The 24,490-nt window shown below is 43.7% G+C and overlaps 1 protein-coding gene across 2 annotated transcripts in view; it reads right to left on the bottom strand.

Moving 5' to 3' along the window:
* The window catches only part of cdc27 (cell division cycle 27), an 88,193-nt gene that overhangs the window by 54,901 nt on the left and 8,802 nt on the right, over nt 1–24,490 (bottom strand). The window contains exons 2-6 of one of the 2 annotated variants that reach the window (XM_067969145.1): nt 12,361–12,436; nt 9,343–9,490; nt 7,627–7,752; nt 4,695–4,792; nt 4,445–4,599 (exon numbers count right to left, since the gene is read on the bottom strand). In XM_067969145.1, the coding sequence (XP_067825246.1) occupies nt 4,445–4,599; nt 4,695–4,792; nt 7,627–7,752; nt 9,343–9,490; nt 12,361–12,436 (603 nt within the window). The remainder of the gene's footprint in view (nt 1–4,444; nt 4,600–4,694; nt 4,793–7,626; nt 7,753–9,342; nt 9,491–12,360; nt 12,437–24,490) is intronic. The other variant, XM_067969146.1, reaches the window with a different exon arrangement.

A 24,490-nucleotide genomic window follows, 5' to 3' on the forward strand; every position in this document is an offset into this window, starting at 1 on the left:
ATCATATGCATTCTCCACAGTAGGAATCAAGCCCACCTCAGTTGGTTGCAGGGAAACTGCATGCTTTATGACAAGTAAAATGCCCGCAGGACTGTACATTGGTGATGTTGCATGTGATCTCCTACTCCCATGTTATAAAGCCACTGTACCTGAAGCTATCTTACCAAACCTCTTGACGAAACCTCGTGATTCCATTACAGGCCAAATTAGCACCACACTGGTGCTATGTCACGAGTGGCTCTTTGCTCACTATAACTGAGTATTATTTATTGTAACAAGGCCATAAAAAAGGCAAACGAAACACTGGGGTTCATGTCTAGAGGGATAGAATTGAAAAGCAGAGAAGTTATGTTAAACTTGTACAGAACTTTGATTAGACAACACGGAGTGCTGTGAACAATTCTGGTCTCCGTATTATAAAAAGGATATAGAGGCACTGGAGAAGGTGCAAAAAAGATTCACAAGGATGGATACCAGAACTGAGAAATTATACCTATCAGGTTGGGGCTCTTTTCTCTCGGTGACCTGAAAGAGATCTTTAAGATTACGAAAGGGTTTGACAGGGTAGACAGAGAGGATGTGCCTGCTTATGGGAGAGACCAGAACTAGGGGCCGTAAATATAAGAGTTACTAATAAATCCAATAGGAATTCAGGAGAAACTTCTTTACCTAGAGAGTGGAACTTGCTATCACATTGAATAGTTGAGGCAAATAGCATAAATACATTTAAGGGAAAGCTAGATAAACACATGGAGAAAGGAATAAAACAATATGTTGATAGGGTGAGATGAAAAGGGGTGGGAGGAGGCTCATCTGGAGCATTAACACTGGCATGGACCAGCCGGGGCAAATGGCCTGTTTCTGTAATGTACATTCTATGTAAAGTAGCTAAGGGGAATGGTTGAGTGGGATTTCCTCTTAAGGATGCACAACATTTGAAGAATCTTTCTTCATTAAGCATCTAAAGTAGCACAATTTGGGAGGGGGTTAGGTAGGGGAAGAGGAGAGTCAGGAGAACACTTCAGGAGGAGATAACTCCAACTGGCAGGAGAGATCAACCAAAGAATATAAAAGCCAAGAGGTAATTATGAGCCCATATAAAAGTTTAATAAAACCTCTAGAGTATGTGCAGTATTGAGCTGCGCACTAGGGAAGATACTGAGGTTTTAGAAAAAGGTACAATGCAGATTCGCTGGGATACTGCCTGGTATGAGGAAATACAAATACAAAGATTGATTTAAAAAGTTAGGTCTTTCTCCATTAGAACAATGATTTCAGGGCTATATGATAGAAGTGTTTAAAATTGTGAAATAATGGGACAGGGTAGATAGAAGCAGACTGCGTCCAATAGATGAGGGGTCAATATTAAGGGGCTATAGATACAAGATTAAAATGCAATGCAAGAGATTTAGAACAGAGGATAGGAGAAACTTCTTCCCACAGTTATGGGGCTGTGGAATTCACTTCCAGGGTTAGTGGTTGAGGCAGAAACTGTCATCATTCAAGATTAGATTGGATAGGTAGAGGAAGGCAAAGGGGTTGAATGGATATGGGAACAGGCAGGTAAATTTGATTAGAATTATTCACTCGCATGGAGAGTAAATGCTGAGACTGGTTAAGTCAAATGGCCATTTTCCATGTTGTAACCGCTATGTATTTCTATATATTAAGACATTATTGTGTGGAGTAGATAAATAGAGACAGTAAGCTTTGTAATCATGAGCATTACTCCAAAATGGTAGGCTAGTAATTATCAAACTGGAACTTGTTTGAAGACGTGCAGGAACTAGGTGTGCAAAGGGTGGAATGATCATTAACCCTCCCCAGGCAACTTCCCTGAATAGCAGAATGCACTTATCTATCCATTTCTTGCACCATAGGAAACTCTTCTGAATTTGTTTTGTATGAGAGACTTACATGATGTACAAGGCTTCATTTCAGATTCATGTGGCAGCAAATAAATTGAACTTCTGGTCCAAATTCAATTGGGAAGCTGCTTCTGGCAACTCCAGGTGAAGACACTCTACCTGGGCAGAATGCTAAATCTACCTTTGACCAATGACCAGGGCTTGCAGTTTACAAACTCTACGCTGAAACTAAAACTAAAACCAACAACGATGTAGTTTCCCCAGAGAAGAAACTTAATAGGTTTGAATAATGGACACATTAACTAATGACAAACTAAATTAAAGTGCCAACTGGAAACAAGTAAATGCCTATTAGGCAGAATTTCTACAAAGCATGGACAATGAGCCCTCAACCAACGGAACACAATCAGGACATCAACCAACAAAATAGTTAGAGGATGAGCCTGAATACACCAGGGCTTTAAATTGAGAGAATAAATGTAGGAGATAGTCCAGAACATGCAGAACCTCATGAAAGAGGGCTAACTAGTTTTATATAACACAAGTGCTCAGATTTCCAAACTGGCCCATTTATTGAGGAACACCTTTGATCACTAATATTTGCCAATGCAACAGTTACTTTAAATTACTCCTTTGAAGTGAAAACTGCCCTGGCCTCCATATTTATACATCTCCCCCTCCATCACTACTGTCAGGAGGTCTGTAGACAATTCCCACCAGAGTCTTGCACCATTCGCTGTTCCTAAACACCACCCGATGAGTTTCCACTGCCCAATCAGCCTTACTGAAATCTTTTCCTTTTACTGCGGTAATTGTTTCTATCAATATTGCTACTCCCCCTCCTTTCCCAATTTCCCTGTCCTTTCTAATGAACCTATAGCCTGAAATATGTAGCTCCCAATCATGTTGTAGCCAGGTCTCCAATGGTTACTACATCATACTCTAAGCTGAAGTGCTTATAACTCACTCGTTTTATTTCTTATGCTACATGCATGAAGAGTAGAAAAGGGACAGGGATCTGACGGAGATCACTAGTTCAGCAATTTCAGCTAAAGTGACTTCAGAAAACAATAGGTACTGGGAACTACAAGAACTGCTGCTGTTATCAAGTTAGATATACAGACAGAGGGGAAGATTGCCAGACATGCTTTCAGCCATCTCGGCCCTATGTTCAAATTCCCTCCATAAAAGAGGGGTCATGGCTCCCAGAATAAAGTTGTATTATTCAGTATCAGCCATGGATGGCACTCTTGCCTCAGTCAGAGAGACTTGGGCACATAATCTAGGTGGACACTTCAGTGCAATACTGAGGGAGTGCTGCACTTGTTCTCACTCTCCCAAGACATTCCTTAAAATCCACCTCAACCTAATATTGCCCCCTTTGGCTCTGTTTTGATAACTGTCTGGTTTTGCTTCTGTGAAGCACATTGAGATGATTCTCTATATTAAAAAGGGGCTATATAAATGCAAGTTGTTGTTGGAGAGGGAGGGAGAGAGGAAGGAAGGGAGGGAGGGAGGAAGAGTGTTTCACAAACTCATGATGTCCCAAAGCACGTCACAGCCAATGAAATGTTTTAAGTTGTAATGTAGGAAACAGCAGCCAAACTACATACTGCAAGTTTCCACAGCAATGTGATAAATGCTTTTGTTGATGCTGGTTGAGGGATTATGGACCAGGACACTGGGATAACTCCCTGCTCTTCAAATAGTGCCACAGGATCCTTCACGTCCACCTGAGAGGGCAGACAGTGACTCGGCTCAATGCCTCTTCTGAAAGTCGGCACCTCCGACAGTGCAGCACTCCCTCAGTATTGCACTGAAGTGTCCACCTAGAATATGTGCTCAAGTCTCTGAAGTGGGTCTTGAACCCATGACCTTGTGACTCAGGCAAGAGTGCTACCCACTGACCCACAGCTGACACTGAACAATACAACTTTTTTCTGGGAGCCATGACCTCTCTTGCAAATTGAACAATCAAGTCTGGGAGCCCAGTAAAACAGCCTAAAAGACTCACTGCTTGGTATTTTGAAGTAGCTTCATTAAGAACATTATATCTTTCATGGGTTGCAACCAAGCCTTTCACTAATTGGCAATGCAGCCCACCTACTGGAATGTATTATATGGCCGTGCCAGTGGACTCCAGATAAAGGGCTCACATAAACCAGTTGCCCAGATATGGATTTGGGATTAACCTCTTTCACTTTCAGCACAGGATGAGGATCAAACCTGGGATCTTCTGTAGGTCTAAGCTACACGCTGATTTTACGAATAGCCATTGGTCAGCTCATTAGGTCCTTTCTACAAAAGCATCAAGAATTCCGCATAGGCATTCAGGACATTTCAACTAACATAACCTGATGAGCCAATTATTAAACCAGCTTCTATCAAAAGTTGCAATGTATTCAGGATCACACTTGGATAAGAGTGTTAATATGAAATATTAGTGTCATTTTCCTCCTTGCTAAGCCACATTCAGAGGAATAATCAAGTATTTGAAACAGTAAAACACAGAACATAAAAGTGATGAAGTAAAAAATGTAGCTGCATGGAGCAAACAAGGATTAAACCAGACTCACTATAGTGTCTTGTGGTGTTTCCATTAGTACAGTGTCCGGCTGCCTATGTTGCACGCTGTGATTCAAAACCAATGGCATACATAAACTTGGTTGATAACTACTAAAATTCTGAAGAGATGTTAATTTAAATGTCTGATCAGGATCTGGCTTTTCACCTGAAAGGAAGAGATGGAGAAATGATTCAGCTTCTACCTCAAATGAGAAGTTTAAAAAAAGTTTTAAAATGTCATAAAACATGTCAATTGCATACCTATTTCACATAAGGATTCGAAAGGGGACCAAAGAAAGGGATTTAGACTAAGGCTCTTTTGGTAACACTCTGATCCTTTGGCCATTCGATCTGTTTTACTGCGAGAAAAAATATTTGACAATCATTAGATCATAATATAGTAATTAATATGGAGCATCTGCCCATGGGCACGGGATGCGACTCAAATGGCCCAAAACACAAATCCAATCTAAACTGGAGTTACTTTTGGGTTTAACCCATGGAAAGGCCACATCCCAAGTACTTAGTCTCAGTAACAATTTCAAGCATCGCTGGAAATTACGACCAAGCTCACATTTTTAACCCATTTTCTTGCCCAAATGACCACTATTCATAGGAGACTTGAGAGCGCGTCGGCAAGGTACTCAGTCAGCACGGCCAAGCGCAATCAGGACACACACACTCAGTCACTGGATAGTGGTTAGGAGCAGGAATGCAAGCAGATTGACCCCTCCTTAAACCACAGGTACTGAGGCTAATTGCAGCAATCACAGCAGAGGACCAGCTAACATCACAAACAGGGACCAAATCAGATACTTTACCACAAGTCAGTTGACTTTCAGTCAACAAAAGACCCATGAAAGAGCACAAAGGTCAGCTGGAGGTCAGAATCATGTGTTACCAACTTTTGGTTGTTGCAATAGGCTTCCCCCAAACTACTATTTACACTTATCCATTCAATCCAATTCATATCAACAAGGAAAGATAATGGAATCCTTACTCAAAAGGTGTAATAGAAAAACATCTAGAAACCGAAAATATAAAGAATAGTCAGCACGGATTTCAAAAGGGAAGGTCATGTTTGACCAACCTTATTGAATTCTTTGAAGAAGTAACAAAGGGTAAACATGGGTAATGTAGTAGATGTAACATATTTGGATTTTCAAAAGGCCTTCGATAAGGTACCGCATAGTAGACTCATGACCAAGGTCAGAACATGTGGAGTCAGGGGACAGGTGGCAGAATGGATAGCAAGCTGGCTACAAAACAGGAAACAGAGAGTAGGAGTTAAAGGTAGTTACTCAGACTGGCAAAAGGTGGGAAGTGGTGTTCCATCGGGATCGGTGCTGGGACCACTGTTGTTTACCATTTACATAAACGATTTGGACTTGGGAATTGGAAGTACAATTTCAAAAGTTGCAGACGACACTAATATAAAAGAGACACTAAAATCAAAAAAGGGAATTCAGGAGACATTTCTTTACCCAGAGAGTGGTTAGAATGTGGAACTCGCTACCACAAGGAGTTGAGGCGAACAGCAAAGATGCATTTAAGGGGAAGCTGGATAAACACAAAAGGGAGAAAGGAATAAAAGGATATGTTGATGGGGTTAGATGAAGAAGGGTGGGAGGAGGCACGTGTGAAGCATAAACACTGGGATGGACCTGTTGGGCCAAATGGCCTGTTTCTGCACTGTACATTATATAATTCTTCCTAATCACTAAGAGCTGAAATTCCACTCCTGTGATGCTCTGACCTAGTGTACGTATTCAGTTCCTGGCTTACAAATCAGTTCTTTAATTTATGCTCTGGCTTGCACACACCTGGATTCCATTCATACCTCTGCTGCACAAAGGAATTAACATTATGCAGCCCCAGTATTTTCTCTTCCCTCCTCACAGCGATGCTTTACAGATTTTGCTACAGTTCAATTCTAATACCTACATTTGCCCAAGTTTATTGGTGTCTCAGATCATATTTCTGCAAAATGTAGAAAGAATGTTCTAATATAAAAATCTATAAAAGTCCATTCAACAGAAGATATTCCATACAAAGACAACTTCTGAGATTTGGTGCTATCTGCAAAGATGGCAGAGAGCTGACTACATTAACATGTGGATCATAAGCAAACAAGAACATTTTATACAGTCAGGAATTCTGTATAAGGAATGAATAGGAAGTGGTGTGTTACAAGGGAATTTTGTGCATGGACTAGAAATACATTTTTCTGCAATATGGGCCTGTTGAATGTTTTAATTCCTTCCAGGAGTTTGGTTCAATTACAGGGACTGCACTGGGCACTTTGGGGCCTCAATAGACCCAATTGCTAAAGCTATATCCTCACTTCAAAAGTCAAAAGTCCCCTCTGTTAGAGAATTCTTTGCCATCCCCAACTACCCCCCCCCCCCCCCCCCCACCAACCCTCTCCTGAAGCCAGTGACCCATGTACTGGGACCTCACTGCTTAAATGATCCTCTTCACACTCAAGCCTAGATGGTGTATTGGACTAGTTAATCTGGTTCTTTGTGGTGGAGGGAACAATGTTTGTCAAAACAATGGGAAAACTCCTTAGTCCTCTTCATGTAGTGTCACTGAATGTTTTACATCTACCTAAACAGGCAGATGGGTGCTTTAACATCTCACCCCTAAACAGGCAGATGGGTGCTTTAACATCTCACCCGAAAGATGGCACTTCCTACAATGCATCTCTCCCTCAGCACTGAGCGGAGACATCAGTCTACACCACGTGCTCAAGTTCTGGAGCGTTCTGTATGACTTAGGAAACATCTTTACTAGGCTAGCACAGCCCAAACCTAGTATTTTGGGAAATAGTTAGTTCTATTCCGAACTGGCCCATTTGTTGAGGAACACCACTGATCACTAATATTTACCAATACTTTAAACTACTCTGTTGAAGTGAGAACTTCTAGAGTCCAGAAATTAGTAAATGCCCAAAAAGTTAGTGATTAAGATGTAAATATTGATTAAGATTTAGTCGTGCTGTTAGCGTTTTATTTTGATACTGGTATTAGATGTCATTCTCATCAATAGAAAATGAGCTTAATAACTACACTAGGTTAAGCTAAACTAGTTCTCTTCTATGTGGCTTCCAGTATCTTTTAAATGCAGGACTTTGATTAAGTAAAAGACTCCCTGGTTTCCAGGGTCTACAAGCCAACACGCATGGTCTTACCAGTATATATGCCCTAATAAAGACAAAGTAAAACAGGCCGCGTCTCCAAACTCTGTAACAATGTCATCATGACTTTTCTGTTTGTTCAGTATTCCCCCGGCTAAAATCTGTTCTCCCTCGGCCAGCCTAGGGAAACAAGCAGGAGGAATTATTTTAGTAAGGTAGGACAGAAGTTCTCTGGGACCCAGGGTAAAACAAAAGCTGATTTAAAAAAAATATAAATACAACTCTTTCCTCTATACACTTGAGTTCTATCATTGCCTGACCAGGAGTGACAGTTGACCTCCTCCCAGACCACTGGCAATGCAGCTCAGACTATTTAATGGGTGACCAGTGAGAAGAGCTTTTACTCTGCAGTTATTCTCTCCCACTATGGCCTGGACAAAATCAGCCCATGTCCATCACTCAACTGAAGTAGTGGAGTCTGAACTGCCAATCTTCTTGGGAAATTTAGCTTGAAAATAACCAAACCACACAAGTAGTCAGAACATTTATTAAAAGTGCATCATATTCATTTCAGAAAATTTACTTTTCAAGTTCAGCTCCAAGTCTATAATGCAGTGAATCCACAGTGGTAGGTCAATCACCACTGCCATCTACTCACAGCATGTCACTCCATACAGTACACTTTTCAAAGAATAAAAAACTACAACCACCTGCCTGGAGAGTTCAACCAGGGAATGGCACACAAGGTAGGAAGACAAGACAGATTGGACCAATCCTCTTTCAAAAAGCCTAGCACTCTGCTCCAAGATCACTCGGACCATCCCACAAGGACAGAGTTTGGTAGATCATGTTCAGTCATTAATATTTAAAGGTTGGCAAGGTGGGTTGCTCCAATGATCAACTAATTAAGACAGCTCACCATACAGACCAAGAAAGTTCCAGGTTGGATCCCTGGTCTATGTGAAGTTAAGTAATTCACTTCAATGCCCCAATTCAAAGAACAGAAAAATTAAGGAAATCAGAAAGATGGGGACAGAAAATTTGTGGTGGGGAAGGAAGGTAAGAAAAATAACATTGGTTGGGCTTTGTAATGCAGCATCTGGTTGCAGCCCATAGGACAAAAATTGGTTGTCCACATTGGGCACGTTTTCAAAGTTTGAATGACCAAAACCAAGTTTCAAACTCTTCTATGGATTTCAACACCTTAAATATATTGTGCTGCTCCTATGACGAGGGGTGGAAAAAGACCACCCCCCACACTCCATTAGATGGTGCAATCTCATGCACTACCCTCAAACACTGGAGGCAAGCAAAAGCTTGGCCAATTTCAGGGGGGAACATAGGAACAGGAGTAGGCCATTTAGCCCTGAGCCTGTTCTGCCATTCAATGAGATGATGACCGATCTGTGACCTAACTCCATATACTCACCGTAGCCCCTTAATCCCTTTGGTTAACAAAAATCTATCAACCTCAGATTTAAAATTAACAATTGAGCTAGCACTATAACTCCAGGAAATTCCTCCCTGACTCCATAAAGGTAATCAAGCAAGATCCAGGAGGCTATGGCTAGCTTTGATGCGTCACTACGTAAACTAATCTAAATGTCACCCTCACCCCCAAGTCCCAAAGGAACATATGGATTATACGTAGAGAATGACCATCTCCATCCAGAGGGGAACACAGTACCATATATTAGGATAGCACATTCAATGTTTAGACTTACACAATAGGAGGTTAAAGTCTCCAGACTACCAGTCACTTTTACTTACTTGCTGAGATCCATACAACATTTGGCAAGAAGATATTTGCACTGAGGGGTAGTACAGCTATGAGTTTTCAAAAGCCTGTAGGCTTTGTACGCTTTCCCTGAGCGATAGTAACAGGTTGCCAAGAGAAACAGAGCCTCTTCTGAACGCACTGCAGAATGAAAAGAAAGCAGTTCTTAAAGGCTCATAATTCACATTTTCTCACTTAAAGCAAAAATCACAATTTACACCAAGGTGGTAAGAAAGAGATTAGGAAATTGAATCCCATATAAAAACTTGTTATTCAAATACCTCCCCACCACAGAGATAAAACCAATTGCAACCCATGCCACAAAACCTATAAACTAATTGTAACCCATGCCACCTCAGTGCCTTATCCACTACTCTTTTGACACTACCAAGGAGTTGGTGATTTTTTTTTTTAATTCCCAGGACATGGGTGATGGAAGCAAGGTCGCATTCATTGTCAATCCCTCTGGGCAGGGCATTAAGAGACAACCACAGTGTGGGACTGGAGTTGTGTGTAGTAGGCAGGTTCCATTCCCTGAAGGACACTGGTAATCAGCTGGGTTTTTAACAATAATCTGGCAGCTTTGTTGAATACAAAATCACAGCTTGCTGTGGTGGGATTTGAACTCATGACCTCTCAGTTGATAGTCCAGCACCAGAACCACTACATCATGGAGTTCACAAAAAATGCTATTCATACAAGGGTTTCACCCTGCAAAATATGTTTTTCCCAATGATTCTTTTGTGTCAATCAAGGTCAAAGACATTGGTGGAGAAGGGGATAATTCAAACACGGTCACCAAAATCACTTAGGTCAGGTATAGTGCAGTTAGACACAGAGTAAAACTCCTACTGTGCCAGGTACCTCTGCCCCAGTCTCAGAAAATGTACCCCCACTTCACCAATGTGACACAAAAGTTAAAATAGAGTACAGATGGTGGGCAAATTATTGTAAACAATTCTGAGGGATGGCATAAATTGTCATTTAGAAAGGTACGGATCAAGGACAGTCAGCATGGATTTGTTAAGGGAAGGTTGTGTCTGACTAACTTGATTGAATTTTTTGATGAGGTAATAAGGAGGGCAGTTCATTTGATGTAGTCTGCACAGATTTTAGCAAGGCTTTTGACAAGGTCCCACATGGCAGACTAGTCAGAAAAGTAAATGCCCATGGGATCCAAGGGAAAGTGGCAAGTTGGATCCAAAATTGGTTCAGTGGCAGGAAGCAAAGAGTAATGGTCAACAGGTGTTTTTGTGACTGGAAGGCTGTTTCCAGTGGGGTTCCGCAGGGTTCAGTACTAGGTCCCTTGCTGTTTATGGTATATATCATGCATGTTCACAGATCCCTGAAGGTAGCAGGATGGGTGGATAAGATTGTTAAAAAAGGCATATGAGATACTTCCTTTATTAGCAGAGGCATAGAATTTAAGAGCAGGGAGGTTATGCTAGAACTGTATAAAATACTAATTAGGCCACAGTTTGAGTACTGTGTACAGTTCTGGTCACCACATTACAGGAAAGATGTGATTGCACTAGAGAGGGTAGAGGAGATTTACAAGGATGTTGCCAGGGCTGGAGAATTTTAGCTGCGAGGAAAGATTGGATAGGCTGGGGTTGTTTTCTTTGGAACAAAAGGAGGCTGAGGGGTGATTTTATTGAGATGTACAAAATTATTAAGGGACTAGATAGAGTGGATAGGGAGGACATAAGAACATACAAATTAAGAGCAGGAATAGGCCATTCGGCCCCTCGAGTTTGCTCTGCCATTTGATAAGATCATGGCTACTTTCCCGTCTACCTACTATAACCTTTGACTCCCTTGTTAATCAGGAATCTATCTAACACAGCCTTAAAAATATTCAATGACCCTGCCTCCACCGCTCTCTGGAGAAGGGAGCTCCAGACTCACGACCCTCAGAAAAAATCTTAAATGGGAGACCCCTTATTTTTAAACTGTGGCCCCTAGTTTTAGTCTCTCCCACAAGGGGAAACATCCCTTCAGCATCTACCCCTTCAAGTCCCCATAGGACCTATTTCCCTTAGCAGAGAGGTCAATAACCAGATTTAAAGTAATTGGTAGAAGGACTAGAGGGGAGTGGAGGAGTTTTTTCACCCAGAGGGTGGAAGGGGTCTGGAACTCACTGCCTGAAAGGTTTTTTTTATATATTCGTTCATGGGGTGTGGGCGTCGCTGGCGTGGCCAGCATTTATTGCCCATCCCTAATTGCCCTCGAGAAGGTGGTGGTGTGCCGCCTTCTTGAATCGCTGCAGTCTGTGTGGTGAAGGTTCTCCCACAGTGCTGTTAGGAAGGGAGTTCCAGGATTTTGACCCAGCGACGATGAAGGAACGGCGATATATTTCCAAGTCGGGATGGCGTGTGACTTGGAGGGGAATGTGCAGGTGGTGTTGTTCCCATGTGCCTGCTGCTCTTGTCCTTCTAGGTGGTAGAGGTCGCGGGTTTGGGAGGTGCTAGAGGGGGAACCCTCAACTCATTTAAAAAGCACTTGGACGTGAACTTGAAGTGCTGTAACCTGCAAGGCTACAGACCAAATGCTGGAATGTTGGATTAAGCTGGATAGCTCTTTCTTGGCCAACACGGACACGATGGGCCGAATGGCCTCCTTCTGTGCCGTAACGTTCTATGAGGCACATTCTACATGGGATCTGTGCTCAACAGTAGCCTTCTTTGTGGTGGGGAAAGGTGAGGAAAAAGATAAAGACCAAGGTCGGGGTGGGGTAAGGGCTATATACATTTTCTGGGGCAGTCTCACAATAGTAAATAATTTGAAGTTGCTCCTTTTAGAAGTTGTCTCCGAATACATTGCTCCTCTCACCTCACTACTGTAAATGGCCACTTCCTTCCCCAGCAGCCAACTCAGGTTCTGGAACTCAGTCTAGGGCAGTTGGCAAAGAACACATCATGACCAAGTTACCTTAACCTTCAATTGTTAATTTGGCAGCGATAGATAGCACTCATGCAGTCACATCCAACAATGTTACACTTCCTACGTACCTTCAGCATAGAGTCTTTCTGCGAGGAAGACAGCATCTCGATAAGCATAGTGGTTAAGTGCATGCCAAATAGCAGCCTGTTGGTAAAAGACAAAAGATTAGTAACAGTGGGCAATCTCAACAAAACTCTGATGCTTTTGTTAATTGGAATGTTAGAAGCATATATAGAGTTGGAACTTCAAATTACCCAGTCTTTTACAGAAGACAAGATCAACAAAGGCCAAACTGAACAGAGGCCCAATGGAGACAGGCTGAGAACCCAAGATTCTGGGGCCAAGGCCCATAGTGTAGGACATGGTGCAAGGAGTAAGAAAGAAGTCAGGAAAAAACAATTAGCCCTGATCACATGATACCAAGCTTAGGTTTTAAATATCTGGAGATTGTAGAAGGAAAGTAAGAAGTTCCCAGTTTGGAGCTACTGGGCAAGAATGAGTTAGAGTAGAAGGTGGTACAAGGAGTCTATTCCAGCACAAGAGGAGTCTGTAGAACAGTACATTTGTTGGAAGAACGAGAGGGGAAGTTAATAGTCACATGGGCCGTTGGATCAATAAAATAACCACCAAAAAGCAGGTGGTGGGGAGGAGGGAGACACAAATACACTAGCGATGAAAGGGTCACATTGTAGGCAAGAAGCTTTTTCTTATTCCCTGCAAGAGATACTGGAAGAGCTTGCCCAGATATGACCACAGTATTTCAGGTTTCAGACAGACTTGGACTTTGTCAAGAGTTGTTGAGGGGAAGAGTGGTATTCAGCATGAAGCAGGAAATGAAGCTTTGGGTCATTTTGGTAATGGAAGATAGAAGAGTTCCATTTGAGATGGGAACAGAAAGCAAGGTCAAGAACGTTAGTAGATGGAGAAGGATTAAGAGTGGAGCCATCATAGCAAAGAGGTGTCAACTATTTGTTGGACTTGAGATGACAAAACCATCTGATAAAATGAAGCAAGATCTTTACTATCCCACTGATTAATTTGCTTTGTGCACAGAGGATGATGTAATGAATGCAGAATGGAATAGTCAGCAACAGAGTTGACTGCTGAGTGAAAGTGGTGATTGAGAGAGAGAAAAAAAAAGTGGGAGAGAGAAGTCTTATGGAACCTTAGTCAATAGAAAGAGGGTCAGAAAATGAACTCTCAAATGAACTCACAGTTAGAAGAATTAGAGGAAAAAATCATGAACATAACTGGTAGCAGACCAGAGAATTGAAACTTGGGAAGAACCGTATTCAAAAAAAAAAATCGCAACAGATTGGCAGGCGACAAGTTCATGTGGACAGCTTGCTGATCGCAGCAGTACTGTCAGGGAAAGGCTGATTGGAGGCCATGGAGAAGCAGATCTTCTATCATTCCTCATAAGTGAAGATTCAGAAGATGGAAAGGGCAAAAAAAAGTTAGTTCAACACAGAATCCACTGGTTTACCTTTGAGAATTCTGAACAAACGAGAGAAAAGCTAACAGCAACTTTCTTCTGCTCTTACTGAAGTCTGAATTAAAAGCAGTTGCGATCCCACACTCCAGCCAGTACTAACACTTTTGTACAAGATGACAAGTCTGCATGCTATGTAAGGGTTTTGGACGTTAGCAACCAGCATTAAGTAAATCAACAAGCACATTGGGGGTGATTTTAAACCCTAGGAACGGGTGGGTTGGGGGCGGGTGGGAGTTGAAAATAGTCATTTTTGGATCGCAACCGCCCACGCGCACCCCCCCGCCCACGCACCCCCTGCCCCCCCCCGCACGCTCCCTGCCCCCCCCCGCACGCCCCCTGCCCCCCCCACCCACGCCCCCTGCCCCCCCCACCCACGCCCCCTGCCCCCCCCACCCACGCCCCCTGCCCCCCCCACCCACGCCCCCTGCCCCCCGCCGCCCACGCACGCCGCCTGCCCCCCCGCCGCCCACGCACGCCCCCTGCCCACGCACCCCCCTGCCCCCCAGCACGCTCCCCGCCGCCCACGCACGCGCCCCCCCCGCCGCCGCCCGCGCACGCGCCCCCCCCCCGCCGCACGCGCACGCGCCCCCCCCCCCGCCGCACGCGCACGCGCCCCCCCCCCCGCCGCCCGCGCACGCGCCCCCCCCCCCGCCGCACGCGCCCCCGCCACCGCCCACGCACGCACACTCCTCCTCCTTAACTACAATGTCTTGTTTGCTGCTTCAATTTAAGCACTACAGTTTTAAGCTGCAGGTTGTATATTTTATTCAGGTTGATCTCAATTATCAACACGATACATAATCAGACTATTTCCTGAGGGTACTGGGTCCTGTTGTGTGCTAACACACTGGCCTCTCACTTCAGGGATCTAGGCTTGAATCCACACAGACTGATGAAATGAAGCAATCGCTCATTGGTCTAGGGGTGTTAGAAAAGTTGGAATGTGTGGGGTCCCGGATTCAAATCCCAATTGAGCCTGCTCCACAGGGATCTGTACTGTGGCCTCAGCTTTTCACCATATTTATTAAATGACTTGGATGAAGGAACAGAGAGCAGTATATATGCAACTTTTCAGATGATACCAAGTTAGAAGGCACAGCAAGTTGTGCAGAAAATTACAAAGAGATATAGACAGACAAAGTGAGTGGGCAAAACTTTGGCAGATGGTGTTCAATGTGGGGAAGTGCAAGATCATTCTCCTTGGATCAGAGAAAGAAAAATCAGGCTATTTTCTTAATGGCAAAATACCAGGGGCTGTGGAGGAGCAAAGGGATTTAGGGGTCCATGTACACAAATCACAAAGCTAATGCGTGAATACAAAAAGTAATCAAAAAGGCTAGTGTAATACTGTGCTTTATCTCAAAGGGGCTGGAATTCAAAAAGAGGAGGAATCATAGAATCATAGAAGTTACAACATGGAAACAGGCCCTTCGGCCCAACATGTCCATGTCGCCCAGTTTATACCACTAAGCTAGTCCCAATTGCCTGCACTTGGCCCATATCCCTCTATACCCATCTTACCCATGTAACTGTCCAAATGCTTTTTAAAAGACAAAATTGTACCCGCCTCTACTACTGCCTCTGGCAGCTCGTTCGACACTCACCACCCTTTGAGTGAAAAAATTGCCCCTCTGGACCCTTTTGTATTTCTCCCCTCTCACCTTAAATCTATGCCCCCTCGTTATAGACTCCCCTACCTTTGGGAAAAGATTTTGACTATCGACCTTATCTATGCCCCTCATTATTTTATAGGCTTCTATAAGATCACCCCTTAACCTCCTACTCTCCAGGGAAAAAAGTCCCAGTCTGTCTAACCTCTCCCTGTAAGTCAAACCATCAAGTCCCAGTAGCATCCTCGTAAATCTTTTCTGCACTCTTTCTAGTTTAATAATATCCTTTCTATAATAGGGTGACCAGAACTGTACACAGTACTCCAAGTGTGGCCTCACCAATGCCCTGTACAACTTCAACAAGACATCCCAACTCCTGCATTCAATGTTCTGACCAATGAAACCAAGCATGCCGAATGCCTTCTTCACCACCCTATCCACCTGTGACTCCACTTTCAAGGAGCTATGAATCTGTACTCCTAGATCTCTTTGTTCTATAACTCTCCCCAACGCCCTACCATTAACGGAGTAGGTCCTGGCCCGATTCGATCTACCAAAATGCATCACCTCACATTTATCTAAATTAAACTCCATCTGCCATTCATCGGCCCACTGGCCCAATTGATCAAGATCCCGTTGCAATCCCAGATAACCTTCTTCACTGTCCACAATGCCACCAATCTTGGTGTCATCTGCAAACTTACTAACCATGCCTCCTAAATTCTCATCCAAATCATTAATATAAATAACAAATGAAGATGTGCTTCAGATAATCAAAGCCTTGGTAAGACCCCATCTGGAGTACTGCATTCAGTTCTGGGCACCGCACCTCAGGAAAGATATAATGGCCTTGGAGGGGGTACAGTGCAGATTCACCAGATGATGCCAGGTTGCATAAACTTGGCTTCTATTCCTTTGCGTTTAGAAGGTTGAGGGGTGATCTAATCAAGGTTTTAAAAACGATAAAGGGATGTTAAAGGGTAGATGGAGTTGAGGTGCAGGTCAGCTATGATCTAATTGAATGGCAGAACAGGCTTGAGCAGCTTACTCCTGTTCCTATGAAAGCGTCCTCTGCATAAGCTTTAAAGAATCAACATTTTGGGCAAATTCAACACAGCTCCAAATGGCCCATAGCACAAAACTGTCGTAATTTGGCACCATACTGACTGTTTTCAAGGATAACTGGTGTCAGAAATAGAAACGCTGCCTTACTGCAGCAGACACTAGTGAACTTGACAGCAATGGTGCTTATTGAGCAGTGTAGAGGGTGCTCTACTCTGTCATTCCACATGTGCACTGATAACACTCAGTTGTACCTTTCTATTACGTCTTACCCATTTCTAATCTCCCCCAGCAGTACAACCCCCCTCAAACTCTGTTGCCCTGACTCTGGCCTCTTATGCATACCCTTGCTTCGGCCAACCAACAGTGGCCATGTTATCAGCCGCCTAGGCCCCACAATCTAATTCCTTCCCTAAACCCCTTAATGTTCCCATCTGTTTGACGGGGCAGTGTAGAGGGAGCTTTACTCTTTAACTATGACCAGCATCACCAAACATCAACTTCAGGCACTTGTTAACTTAACAGTTGACATCAATTCCTAGAATGTTACCAAGAAGAAATGAACATATTACACCCACAGTACACGTGAGCAACTAATCAGCATGGTAGGAACGAACTGCAACAAGCCACAAGGAACAGCTGCATCAATAAAGCAAACAAATATCAAACTGCAAATGACTGGAACCACAAATTGGGGATTTGCTCTGTTATTTAGCTCAATAAAGCTGCAAGTAACCTGCCTCTGGCTTCTAGTTTCAGCTCTGACACTGCAGCAATTTGAAATACAAGCACATTAAGAACTCACAACTTTGCCTAATGCAGGCCCAATGTCCACACAGCTCTCAACTGCCACAGATCAGAAAACACCAACATGCAGCAGAACCACGTGCTACCGCTCCAAGAAATGGTATACTTTGCAAGCAGCTATTTCTCCTAGTCCTTCTCGACCCCTCTGCAACCTTTGAAATGGTTGAGCACACCATCCTCCTCCATTGTCCAGCTCAATGGGACGGTCCACTTGGTTTCACCCATCCTATCCTATCCCATCGTAGCCATAGCATCTCCAGAAGAGAGTTCTCTTCCTGCCCTGTTACCTCGAGTCCAAGGACTTATCCTTGGAGCCCTCCTCTTCCTCATCTACACGCTGCCCTTGGTGACATCAAACAAAGACACTGGGTCAATTGCCACATGTACGTTGATGACACCCAGCTTTACTTCTCCACTGCTTCTGTTGTCAGACTGTTTATCTGACAGCCAGCCCTGGATGAGCACAATCTCCTCCACTTGGGAAGACAGAAGCCATCACCTTGTGGTTCCCGTCACAAACTCTGTCCCTCGCCACCGATTCCACCCCCCTCCCCGGCCACTGTCTCACATTGAAGCAGATGGTGTACAACCTTTGTGTCCTATTTGATGCCAAGCTAAGCAACTGAGCATTTTTCTTGCTCTAAAGAGGAAAAGCTGCTTCTGCCCTCTACATCTCCCAGCACCACAGGCAGAGGCACTTGCTCACACTTGGCTCCATGCAGGACCTGTGGAGCAGGAAAGAATTTCGCAGCACACTAAACAAGAATCGAAGATAGTGTTCATTCTAAAGAATTATTACTGCAAACTGAACAATTTACAGATCTACCAATCGTTCAGCTTCTTCACATCATCAGGTGTGGTGCCCTCCCCAGCTAATGCCCCATTAAGATTAGTTCACACACTTTATAACAAAAATAAGGTCAAAAATTAAGCTGATAGTCAGACAACCCCTTTAAAACCACTGGCTCATCATAAAAAAGGGAGTGAAAAAATATTTTGAACTACAGATTTTACATATTGTTGACATCACTTGGAAAGAAAAAATTTGCAGGGCTATGGAGAGAGCAGGGGAATGGAACTAATTGGATAGCTCTTTCAAAGAGCCAGCACAGACACGATGGACTTCTTCCTGTGCTGTACGATTCTACGATCACAACACCCTTCAAACCTCTGGGGAAAGAGTCCTGGTATTCAATGATATTCTGGACAAAAGACACAAACATGGTAGGAATCTACTGCATCCACACCTCACTCCCAAACTTACTAACTTGAAGCAACATCTTCCTTGATCATCCCCGAGATCCCATTCATGGTGTACAGATTCCATAGCTTAAACTTGCAAACCTGGGGATGAAACTGAGCTTTTAGACAGGTCATGTTAGAATCACTAATTACTATCACTCCATTCACTGCCAGTTTTATCACCATTGTGGCAGCAACACCCCCCCCCCCACCACAGAACTGTAATTATCTATTCCCAGCTATGGAATTTGGGAGCTGAAATTGGTTCTGTTCAAAACTTTCTATCTTCAAAAATGTTTGCCTCACAATTCAGTGCTGCAAAATAGTATAACCATCAGTGATATTAGTAGCCTGTTCCCCTTTTCAGGAAGGCAGTGGTTCCAGGTGAAGTTAAGTTCTACAGGCAGCAGTATATATCACCCCAATCACCATTCTTCACATGCCTGCCTAGACAAGCACTAGTGCAGACAATTTTACATTTGTGGATGTAACAGCAGAGCCGAATGCAGCCTCCACCTTGTGCCCACACATGCACTTTCCTCTGGTGCTCAGTCGATATCAGGTACAGCAGTTGTTCACCCCCCTCCCTTTCCCTGCAACCACACCGTATACCCAGCGAGGCTCAGTTAGTGAAGCACATACTGGGCACTGAACCTGGGACCTCCCAAGTCTGCATCATATTATACAATCTTTCACCCACTGAACCCTCAGAAGCCCCAACGTGTTCAGTCTTGAAATGACAAATCTGTAAGCTTTCCTTTGCTGTGCATGGAAACCTCTCCTGATCTCACCTTGTGTATACCAATGTTTGAATTCACCAGTGTTGCTCAATTTTTCACAACAGCAGTTACTGACAGCAATATTAAAAAATACATGGGTGAACGATGAACTTTCAAGTAACAGGATACACCATACGATATTAAAGAAACTAACAACATTGAGAGGATAGTTAAGTGGCTCATTAAGAAAACACACATTAGATACAAGTATTGATTTCTAACGTGAAAGGAGCATGAAATCTCAATTTCTGAAGAACTTTGATTTCAACTGCACCATACCGACACCACACAATACACAGCACTGGAAAAGGCTGGGCTCCATGGCTACAACACTGTTCATTGGGTCCACAGAAGAAAAAGTGGAATTAAATATTATCTGCACGCGACTACAAAACTCTAACCGTCGTAAAAATCTTGTTCCATTTACTTTCAGCAGTGCGATAAACGGATTGTTTCTGCTCACAGATTCTAATTAGAGACCAAATGTGCATGAACGAGAGGCTGGTATTAGGGATTTAAGTTCTCAGGGAGTTGGGCTTGTGTTTTTTTTGGAAAAAAGAAAACTTGGCAATATTGAGAGTAGATGAATGGGGGGGAGGGGGGGGGGGGGGGAGGGGAGAGCGAGGGATACTAAGGTTGGGGAGGTTAATTTGAGAAAAACCTTCTCATGGCCTTCTGTTCTCAAGTTCAACTGTTATTCCCCAGAGAGACACAGGGCTGAGAAGGTGCCCTCTCCACAAAGATGCCCCTCTTGTGGCTCTGGGAGCAACTGTCCAACTTGCTGTCTTGGTTGGAATGATTTGTGGACAGCAGAAAACCAAGCTTTAAAAACATCATGATCCAGCCTCAGGAAGGATAGGCCAGCACTCACCCTGCAATTTATGGGTGGGAGTGTGATTATAATAAAGATCAGTCTATATCCCATGTACTAGTTTGAAAACAGTTGGCTCTCCACAAGGACAAAATCACAGGGCCATTCCAGCCTGGGTAGGGTAAGAATACACCAACTACTTTGATTAAAATACTAATCAGGTTCTAAATTTGAACCTACACTTAAAAAGAATCAAGCTCTAGTTATAATTCACAATTAGGAAAAAGTATTCTAGTAAATTCAATGAAGTCCTTTGCCAATATAGATGCATGCCTTGAGCTCAATATCACAAGCCTGTGTGAGAAAAGATCACAACAGAGGAGCAAAAATTTAAATCTTCAAAAAGGAAACCCATAGTGAACACCTATAATCATTTTGAACACATTACAGCTGAAACATGGTACCTCAAATCTTCATGTGACCAGGCAGAGAGGAAATTATTCACCCTCTTCCTCAACAGCAGCTCCCAGGGAGGCTCACTGTGTGCAAATGCCAGATTGAAGTAATTTTTTTTCACCTATCACACGTCAGGTGGAATAGACAGTGGGCAGGCAGAGTGAACAGGACCTGATTTATGGAAGGACAATGGCAAAACCACTATTGACAATGTGTTCTCAATAATAACAAAAGGTTTGTAACTCTAACCCCCAAGCCCAAACCCTAGATCTTGTGGTGTTAATAATCACTCAGTTTTTGAAAACCTTTCAAACCACGATCTTCAAACTGGTCCCAATGTGAAACCTACCAAGATAAAGGGCTTACTTGGAGAAGAAAGAATTTAGACAAATATATAATGTACCTCATTGGGTCCTTAGGATCTCTCAAAAAGTGCTTCACAAGCACCAAGTTACTTTTGAAGGGTAATCACTGGTTACCTCGACAAATAGGGCAGCTAATTTGCTCACAGCATGATCCCAGAAACAGCAGCAGGAAATGCTGTTTTTGATGTTGGTCGACCAGGAAAACTCCAGGTTTTTCTTTAGAAAAGATCTCATGGCACTATTTATTTACCTGAACAGGCAGACGGGCCCTGGTTTAATGTCTCATTTGAAAGATGGCACCTCCAACAATGCAGCACTCTCTCAGTACTGTTCTGAAGCACCAGCCTAGGTTACGGCCCCAAGTCCTGGAGTGAAGCCTGAACCCACAGCCTGCTAACCTGGGTGAGTGCGTGCTACCAACTGAGCCAAGCTGACACAAAAAGGAAGGAAGCAGTTGACATACAGTGCATGGAATTCTCAGTGCTAACTGAAAACTATCTGGTCTAATCTGACCTCTGGTTGTCAGTTTAAATGGTCTATGTTGTATACTTTGTTCTTTAGCATTACTTGTCATTCAGAACACTGTTGTAAAACCTCCACCTTTCTTGAGCCATGTACGCTCAACACTATCCTGCATCAGACAGATGGACACACACAATCCAGCTCTTCTCCAGATCATCCCTTGTAGCAGATGTTTTTGCCTCCCCTCTTCCGGCACCCTTCTGCATCGTCTCTTGATGTTTTGCCCCTAACCTTGGGCAACACTGTACTCAACAGTTGCTGTACTGCATCTCAGAACTTCCTGCATTGTTTTGACACATCATTCAGAAAAAAAGGCAGCAGAAACGCAAGTCCACCTGAGTGACTTCCTCCAATTAGAGAAACCTTTGTCACTCATGAGGGAGTCATGCATGTAAACTTGTATCCCATCACTCCCTGACTCAGTAATTGAAGCTCCAAGCTTTTCTTAGGAACATAGGAACAGGAGGCCATTCAGCCCCTCAAGCATGTTCTGCCATTCAATTAGATAATGTCTGATCTGTAACTCAACTCCATTTACCTACCTTAGCACCATAACTTTTAATACCCATGCCTAATAAAAATCTCTCTCCGTTTTGAAATTCTCAATTGACCCCCAGTCTCAATAGCTTTTTGAGAGAGAGTGAACCAGATTTTCACTCCCCTTTGTGTGAAGAAGCAGTTCCTGACATCACGCCTGAACGGCCGAGCTCTAATTTTAAGGTCATGCCCTCTTGTTCTGGATTCCCGCAACAGAGGAAATAGTTTCTCTCTATCTACCCCATCAAACCCTTTAAATCATCTTAAACAACCTCAATTAGATCACCCCTTATTCTTCTATATTCAAGGGAATACAAGCCTAGTCCATGCAACCTGGCCTCATCATTTAACCCTTTTAGCCCCAGTATCATTTAGATGAATCTGCGCTGCACCCCCTCCAAGGCCAATATATCCTTCCTGAGGTTCGATGCCCAGAACTGAACGCAGTGCTCCAGATGGGGTCTAACCAGGGCCCTGTACAACTGTAACAGAACTTCCACCCCTTTGTATTCCAGCCCTCAATATTTCATTAGCCTTTTAAATTACTTTTTGCACCACTAGTTTTTAAGTGATCTCTATACTTGGACCCCTAAATCTCTCTGCTCCTCCACAGTTCCTAGCTTCTAGCCATTTAGAAAATACTCGGATCTATCTTTTAGGTCCAAAGTGGACTTTATTCTGAATAGTCGCTGTACTGAAGGAGAAAGAACCAACCACCACCCAGCTCTCTTCCACACCTTGGAGCCTTCAACGTGTCATCGATGACGATGAACACCTTGCTAAGGCCATCCCCACGCCTTCAAACAGCCACCCAACCTCAAACAGACCATCGTTCGCAGCAAATTACCCAGCTTTCAGGAGAACAGCGTCCATGACACCACACAACCCTGCCATGGTAACCTCTGCAAGACATGCCAGATCATCGACAGATACCACCATCACACGAGAGGACACCACCCACCATAGAATCATAGAAGTTACAACATGGAAACAGGCCCTTCGGCCCAACATGTCCATGTCGCCCAGTTTATACAACTAAGCTAGTCCCAATTGCCTGCACTTGGCCCATATCCCTCTATACCCATCTTACCCATGTAACTGTCCAAATGCTTTTTAAAAGACAAAATTGTACCCGCCTCTACTACTGCCTCTGGCAGCTCGTTCCAGACACTCACCACCCTTTGAGTGAAAAAATTGCCCCTCTGGACCCTTTTGTATTTCTCCCCTCTCACCTTAAATCTGTGCCCCCTCGTTATAGACTCCGCTACCTTTGGGAAAAGATTTTGACTATCTACCTTATCTATGCCCCTCATTATTTTATAGACTTCTATAAGATCACCCCTTAACCTCCTACTCTCCAGGGAAAAAAGTCCCAGTCTGTCTAACCTCTCCCTGTAAGTCAAACCATCAAGTCCCGGTAGCATCCTAGTAAATCTTTTCTGCACTCTTTCTAGTTTAATAATATCCTTTCTATAATAGGGTGACCAGAACTGTACACAGTACTCCAAGTGTGGCCTCACCAATGCCCTGTACAACTTCAACAATACATCCCAACTCCTGCATTCAATGTTCTGACCAATGAAACCAAGCATGCCGAATGCCTTCTTCACCACCCTATCCACCTGTGACTCCACTTTCAAGGAGCTATGAACCTGTACTCCTAGATCTCTTTGTTCTATAACTCTCCCCAACGCCCTACCATTAACGGAGTAGGTCCTGGCCCGATTCGATCTCCCAAAATGCATCACCTCACATTTATCTAAATTAAACTCCATCTGCCATTCATCGGCCCACTGGCCCAATTTATCAAGATCCCGTTGCAATCCTAGATAACCTTCTTCACTGTCCACAATGCCACCAATCTTGGTGTCATCTGCAAACTTACTAACCATGCCTCCTAAATTCTCATCCAAATCATTCATATAAATAACAAATAACAGCGGACCCAGCACCGATCCCTGAGGCACACCGCTGGACACAGGCATCCAGTTTGAAAAACAACCCTCTACAACCACCTTCTGTCGTCAAGCTAATTTTGTATCCAATTGGCTACCTCACCTTGGATCCCATGAGATTTAACCTTATGCAACAACCTACCATGCGGTACCTTGTCAAAGGCTTTGCTGAAGTCCATGTAGACCACGTCCACTGCACAGCCCTCATCTATCTTCTTGGTTACCCCTTCAAAAAACTCAATCAAATTCGTGAGACATGATTTTCCTCTCACAAAACCATGCTGACTGTTCCTAATTAGTCCCTGCCTCTCCAAATGCCTGTAGATCCTGTCCCTCAGAATACACTCTAACAACTTGCCCACTACAGATGTCATGGTTCATACTCCTGTGACTCGGCCAACGTTGTCTACCTCATACGTTGCAGGAAAGGATGCCCCGGAGCATGGTACATTGGCGAGACCATGCAGACACTGCGACAACGGATGAACGGACACCGCGCAACAGTCGCCAGACAGGAGGGTTCCCTCCCAGTCAGGGAACACTTCAGCAGTCAAGGA

This window comes from Heptranchias perlo, chromosome 30 (assembly GCF_035084215.1).
Source record: "Heptranchias perlo isolate sHepPer1 chromosome 30, sHepPer1.hap1, whole genome shotgun sequence".
Classification (NCBI taxonomy): domain Eukaryota; kingdom Metazoa; phylum Chordata; class Chondrichthyes; order Hexanchiformes; family Hexanchidae; genus Heptranchias; species Heptranchias perlo.